This window comes from Nematolebias whitei, chromosome 8 (genome assembly GCF_014905685.2).
Source record: "Nematolebias whitei isolate Nwh7 chromosome 8, NemWhi1, whole genome shotgun sequence".
In the NCBI taxonomy this organism is placed as follows: domain Eukaryota; kingdom Metazoa; phylum Chordata; class Actinopteri; order Cyprinodontiformes; family Rivulidae; genus Nematolebias; species Nematolebias whitei.
Genome location: NC_056505.1, coordinates 23,847,054 through 23,853,921, shown reverse-complemented (window position 1 = coordinate 23,853,921; position 6,868 = coordinate 23,847,054). Strand labels below are relative to the sequence as shown.

The window sequence follows — 6,868 nt, the reverse complement described above, 5'->3', positions numbered from 1 at the left end:
CAGGAAGCTGAGTTAGTGTGTGCAGGGTGGCAGAAGTGGGAGAGGGGGCTGAGGGGGGGCAGGCAGAGAGTTCAGCATCCTCACGGCCTGATGGACGGAGCTGTTCCACAGTCTGCTGGTCCTAGAACTGAGGCTACGCAGTCTCCGCCCTAATGGCAGCAGGTTGAAGAAGCAGTGTAGCGGGTGGTCAAGATCTCCCACCCAGCAGAGGGCTTTACTTCTGAGGCGAGAGCTGTGGAGGTCCTGAAGGCAGGGGAGAGAGGTGCCAATGATCTTCTCAGCTGTCCTCACGATCCGCTGGAGGGATTTGCGGCAGGATGCTGTGCAGGCCCCGTACCACACAGTGGAGCAGCTCATCAGGATGCTCTCGATGGCCCCCCTGTAGAAGGTTGTCATGATGGGGGTGGGGGCTCTCGCTCTTCTCAGCTTGCGGAGGAAGTAGAGCCGTTGGTGAGCCTTTTTGGCCACTGCTGCTGTGTTGATGGTTATGAATAAGATTTTCAGAGGTACAACACAGGTTGAACAACTGGGAGGTAAAGTTAAAGAGGCCAGACTGAGATGGGTTGGACATGTCCAGAGGAGGAACAGTGGGTATATTGGTAGAAGGATGTTAGAAATGCAGCTGCCAGGAAAAAGACAAAGAGGAAGGCCAAAAAGTAGATATGTGGATGCAGTTAGAGAGGACATGGAGGTAGTGGGAGTGAGGACAGAGTGAGATGGAGGAGGATGACGGATGACTCACTATTTTGACTCCTGAAGAGGGAACAACCAAAAGAAGAAGGAAGGAAAAGTACAACAGATGTATTTCCTGTGTATTTTCACACTTAAACTGAATGCCGTCCGGTGTAGCAGAATGTTATGATAATCACTTACAAAGTTTTCTTCTCCACAGTTGTAGCAATCCACTTTTGATGGTTCTGAAATGACAGAGCATAATATGCATTAATCAACCTTATTGCTGCTGGCTCAGGCTTCAAGAAACTCCTGTGTTTGTGTTCATTATCTTCTTAAATGATTTGAATAGTAATTCTGGTTGCCCATGTAGTCGTCTCAGATTTATTGAGTGTTGCTAAAATTTGATCTCTTGTATATATATAACTTAAAAATGTTGAGGCTTCAGATTATGACTCTGCTTTTTTCTCTTTTTCCTCGACTCCCTCAATAGTGGCCTCTTTCCCTACTTTTCAATTCAATTCTCTTCCCTCTGAAGTCATAGCTGGCTACGTTTGGAGGTGGGCTGGAGTAGACACAAGAGAGTCTGTTTTTTCCATCTGTTGCAGTGCATGTGTGTGGTGGTGGGATTGGTCTGTCCCGTTAGTTTGGGAACTTACAGCTTCTGAAACTGCCTGTGCTACCACAGCATTACAGTAATGAAATGTGTATGCGGTTAAGCCAAAGCTTGATTTGGTTTACTGCCCATCATAGACGGACTAATAGAAACATGAACACTGTTGAAGTTTCAACAATAGCATGGAAGTTCTGATTACACAAGAGTAATGCCTGAAAGAAAGCACTAAGAGCATATTCTTGTTTAATAGCAAAGGAAAAAAAAGGTTTGATTTACTTTCAGCACTTTGAGTAAGCTGATTAATGCTGGATTGTGTTTTTAATAATAATTCATTGTTTTGAAGGCTTGTGAGCTGGATCTGGCCCATGGGCTGACAGTCACTGTTTTACAGGATACAACTGATACCTGACTGAAAAATGTTGGATTGTATACCTGGATTATTGAGCATGGACTTTGTTGAAACATGAAGTCTTTAGGAGTGTGAAATATGTAAAGTATAACTTTCTCAAGTTATCAGATTCTGAAAAAAATTAACACCTTTAGGAGGATTTAAATATAAGAGTCCAATAATACAAAACACAGCTTTGCTTGATTTTGTTGGGTAGTTTTTATGGATGCAACATTTCAACTACAAACTAAAGTATTTCTGCTTCATTTGAGGCTTTTGTTTACACTTTGTGTAATACATTTATTTAGCACTCTGTTATCTGCATCACAGAACAGTAAATATGTCACTTAACTAAATGTGTGGGAAAAAACAAACATATTTTTCATATACTTAAAATTTCATCATGTGTTTTTTACACCGTGACTTTTCTTTTTTGCACCGGGTTCTTAATCATTTTACGTTTATTTGCGTACAAGTTTCATGCCCTAGCTACCATATATTTTACTTGCTTTGGTGTGTTTTTATGATGTATAGCTTCAAGTTAAACTAGAGGTGGTTACATCTTTGCCAACTTCTGGTGGTTATTTTTGTGCAAGACACAGACATTACTAGAAAACAAAAATGAATTCAACCACTACTAATATTATATTCTTCTTAAATCCATCCATCTATTATTTTTATCTGCTTCTTCCTTTTCGAGTCGCCAGGGTCACTGGCGCCCATGTCCAGCCATCACTGTATGAGAGGTGGGGGACACCCTGGACAGGTCACCGGTCCATCACAGGGACACTATAAAGAGACAAACAGCCATTCACTCTCTCTCACACCTAGGAACAATTTAGAGTTACCAGTCAGCCTAACATGCATGTTTTTGGTCTGTGGGAGGAAACCACAGTACCTGGAGGAAACCCACACATGCATGGAGAGAGCATGCAAATGCCACACGGAAAGGTCCCGGGCCAGAATTTGATCCGGCGACCTTCTCACTTAGAGGCAGCAGCTCTACCAACTGAGCCACCGTGCCGCCCGTCTACCTAAATCTGTTTAAAAATTTTTTTTTATTGTTTGGTGACAATAACAGGAAACCCTTGTTAGTGTTATCAGAAAAATTAAAAATGATAGATTGTTAGCCTGTTAGTCCTCACACTGGACTAACATGCAGCTTGCCAAATAGGGCACACAATATGGTTACTATGCTGTCAGCACTCTCTCAGACCGACTGATTTTTGTTGTGCTTTGTTCTTCAGGGAGAGAGCACAAAGACAGACTTGTTGTATCAGGGAAAAAATAACAAAGTGATTTAGAGGCGTTCGCTAAGTTCACTGGCCTGTTGGCAGCATGTATGCTAAACTGCTGTTGTTTTCTGCACATTTTAAATGAGTACTTTGTCTCTATCTGCTCCTTGCACATGCACACATGTCCACACCTTTGACCTTTGACCCATCGTAATAGCTGCTCATGGCCTGTTACTAGCCAACTCCAGATGTTACAGGCACAGCCCTACCGAGACAGATTTACACCTACACACATTCACACACGGACACGTGCACATTCTTCTACCCTCACCAATGCATGTGCAGCTTTGTACAAAGACGCAACAGTTCAACTTTTTCCATGCAATTTGGTAATGTCACACATACGTTAGATTTTTACTCCCGTTCCTCACATTCATAATCAGAATGACATTGCTTCCACATTTTTACCATGCTCTATTTTCTTATAGAAATTGAACAGCAAAGCAAATAAATTCTTGCAATCATGAGTGAGCAGTGAAGCTGCATCTGGTCTCATGAGAACACATCACAAGCTGAGTTGCCCCAGTGACAGTGGACTGACTGAAGGGTGTGGTAGGGCAGGTTTTCACCTGCAAAGCGCCTAAAACCTCAAGCTGAGCACCACAAGTTGCATTTGTTTCACACTGAAGAGCCATCCAAGTACTGGGTAAAAACTGTGAAAGCTGTTTTTTGTGCTTGGTGCACTTTCCTATTTTCACATAAAGACACTCGGGAACAAGAGCAGAAAATGAGGCAGACATGAAAGAACAAGACAGCTGCATATGTCACAACTCAAGACAACGTCTTTGTAATAATATCTGCTCCACAAAAAAGACTGTTGTGTTTTAGACAGTGCATGTGTGTACAGTGGAACATTACCTTATGGTTGTGTGTGTCCTCTTTGCACACATGTAAACACATTAACATATTAAGCTAACATTGTATAAATTGTTATTCTTGAAAAAAAAAAAAAACAGTTTAAGCAATATTTGAAATATTTGAAGAGGGGGTTGTAGAACTGTTATGAACAATTACTTGTGTTGTAGATAGTTTTATGAAGCAACTTATGATAGAAAAATACATTTTAATTCTGACCAGACTGATGAGCTAACTGCTAATTTGAGTTTGGCTGGAACCAAAGTGGACAGCTTCAGTTCTAAAACAACTCCAATCTCAAACATTTCTTGTAACAAATATGTTTTCATGTAAACATCACCATCAATTTAGCGTTACTTTGTTAAACAAGCAGAAATATTAAATGTCTGCAAGAAGTGTGACAGCTTGCTACTTCTGTTGCTATTTGAACTTCAAGGTTCAAGCTTCAAGGTTCTTTATTATCACTCACATCACATGTGCTCCATGAAGTGGAACAAAATTATGTGCTCAAGGTCCCAGTTACACCCCAAAATAACAAAAATATAAATTGTAAACCACAAAAGTACATGCTCAATAATCCAGGTGCAAATAATCCAACAGTGTTCAGTCTGGTCATCTGGACAGTTTCTTTTTTTTTGTGGCTTTTTGTTTGTATGTGTGTTTGTGGCTCTTCAGACTGAAGAAGTCCTTTGGATGAAGGACGAAAGGTCTATATATATATATATATAAATATATATATATATATATATATATATATATATATATAATAACCATTAAATTCTTTAAATAAACTCAAAATAACTCAATATATATAAACTGTCCAGATGACCTGACTGAACATTGTTGGATAAAGTATAAGAGGAAACAGTGTACAATGATCTAAGATATGTGCTAAACAATAATAGTCTAAAACAATATGGTGTATTAAACAGCAGCCTGAACATGTCTGTTGTGAGCAGATGGATATGAAAGCACTTGCTAATAACCATTAAATTATTTAAATAAACTCAATATTTATGCAAAAATGATAATATAGTGAGTGCATAAATCATTATGATTATTTTAGCCTTTAGCTCATCGGTACAGTCAGGATTCAACTATTTATCCAAACTAAGAGCTATCTCAATCATGATGGTAATTATGCATAACTTTTCCACAGATCCCTACTTCAAAAGATTTGATCATTGGCTTTAATATGATAAATGTGTCTGCCTTGGTTTTTTAAATACCTAACATGTATGTGTTTTTATGTTCCCAGGGCATTATTTACATATGACGGCCTTACCAACAAGCTCAAACTGGCTGACTCAGGAGGTAAACTGTTACGTTTCTCAGATGGGAAAGAAAAAAAAATGACACTATAGTTAAAAAAAAATAAGATAAATAGAATCAAGCATCTATACTGGTCTGAAAAATATGTTAGTACAACATGCCAGTACTGTATTAAGACCTTTTTTTTTTTAAATTGCTAACTAAATGCCACAAAAAAAATAAAAAAAATACATGAAAATAAAACAACCCAAAAATAAACTTCTCTTTCCATATTTCTTTTCCAACAGCAGGCAATGTGACAGAGCTGGCAGGGAAGTTTCACAGCTCAAAGCCTCAGTATGGACTGTTTAAAGTGGGCAGTTTAGAGGGAGGAGCGCCTCAGATCGTGTTGATAAGCTGGGTGAGTGGCTCAACATTATTCATTTCAAACCCCCACATGAGCACAAGTGTAAGAAACTTACGTGGGATTCACAGGTACATGCTATGAAATTGCATCTTATGAAGTCGTCACATAAACTTAAAAAATAAAGAATCAAAATAAAAAAGTAAGGCCAAACCTTGACATTTTTGTCATTTAACGTTTGGTTTGAAAATATCTTGAACTTTTGAAGAATAGCTGTAGCCCTGTTTGCGCTCGAGGAAAAATGTCCTTTCAGTCAGTCTTTGCAACTGATTCATGTTGAATGAAAACTGTAAATCTACCTTGTTGCACAGCAGACACATTTTGCTTGTAGACTTTAATCAGACTTGTGGAGCACAGGAACTTAGACGGCAGCCAAACATCTTGATTAGAATTTAGCATCTGATGCCAGCAATATGAACCTATTGTCCCTCAAGCTCCTTCCCTCTCATCTAGACTCCTTTTTGTCTGATGATACAAATGTTTGTCTGCAGATCGGACAAGATGTGGAGGACTACCGGAGACAAGAATGCGCCAGTCACATTCCAGCCATCAAAAACTTTTTTAAGGTAACCTTATTTAATTATTATATGAGCAATCACTAAAAACATATAGAATATATTATGAAGTACCTTTACAAATGGTTTCCTTGCTACTCATTAATGTTCATATAGCTCAAGCTAGAAATACTTTTTTTTTCATTTGCACAACAAACATAAATGGCATTTACTCGTTGCCCTTGTATTCTACACGTAGCACTCAAAACTCTATATTTGTACTCGGTTGTTTACTCAGTATTGTTTTGAGAGTTTCCTGTTCTCAGTCCCCTTCCTGTTCGTTTGGTGAGCTGGTGCTGTCTGTGCTTGGTCTGCTGCACCGGAAGGAATCTGTTACATTTACATACTATAAGGCCAAAAGCTCTTTTTATTCTGCTCTCCATCATGCTTGGTGCAGTTTGTCTCTTCTGTCTTTGACATTCCTTTTTTAATTGTTTGACTTCAATAGGAAGTGTTTGACTGTTGCCTAGATTTTCTGGTTTCCATATAAAGGCATCACCCGGTCAACAGCAGAGGCATCTGTGGAATGTTTTTTTTTTTTTTTAACAGCAAATGTCTGGGTTTTTGTCAGCCACAGTCTGAAAACTCTCTGTAACTCCCTTTGAGACGGCGCATGTGAGCACCTGTGGGGAATGAAATGATTGCATGGAAAACCTGGAAGAGATTGAGGCAAGACACCTCTCCTTCTGTGACCTCTGAGAGAAATGTGACCTCTGACCTTAGCAAACACACACATGCAACAGCTGGACTTGTGTCACAACAGTGTCAGTAACTGATGTTCACTGTTGAAACTGCAATACATTTACATTATAT

The 6,868-nt window shown here is 39.2% G+C and overlaps 1 protein-coding gene across 1 annotated transcript in view; it reads left to right on the top strand.

The window, feature by feature from the left end:
• Nucleotides 1–6,868, top strand: part of si:dkey-40c11.2 (drebrin-like protein) — a 38,852-nt gene that overhangs the window by 15,455 nt on the left and 16,529 nt on the right. Inside the window, exons 2-4 of the mRNA XM_037681098.1 lie at nucleotides 5,085–5,140; nucleotides 5,386–5,498; nucleotides 5,993–6,067. Of these exons, the coding sequence (XP_037537026.1) occupies nucleotides 5,085–5,140; nucleotides 5,386–5,498; nucleotides 5,993–6,067 (244 nt within the window). The remainder of the gene's footprint in view (nucleotides 1–5,084; nucleotides 5,141–5,385; nucleotides 5,499–5,992; nucleotides 6,068–6,868) is intronic.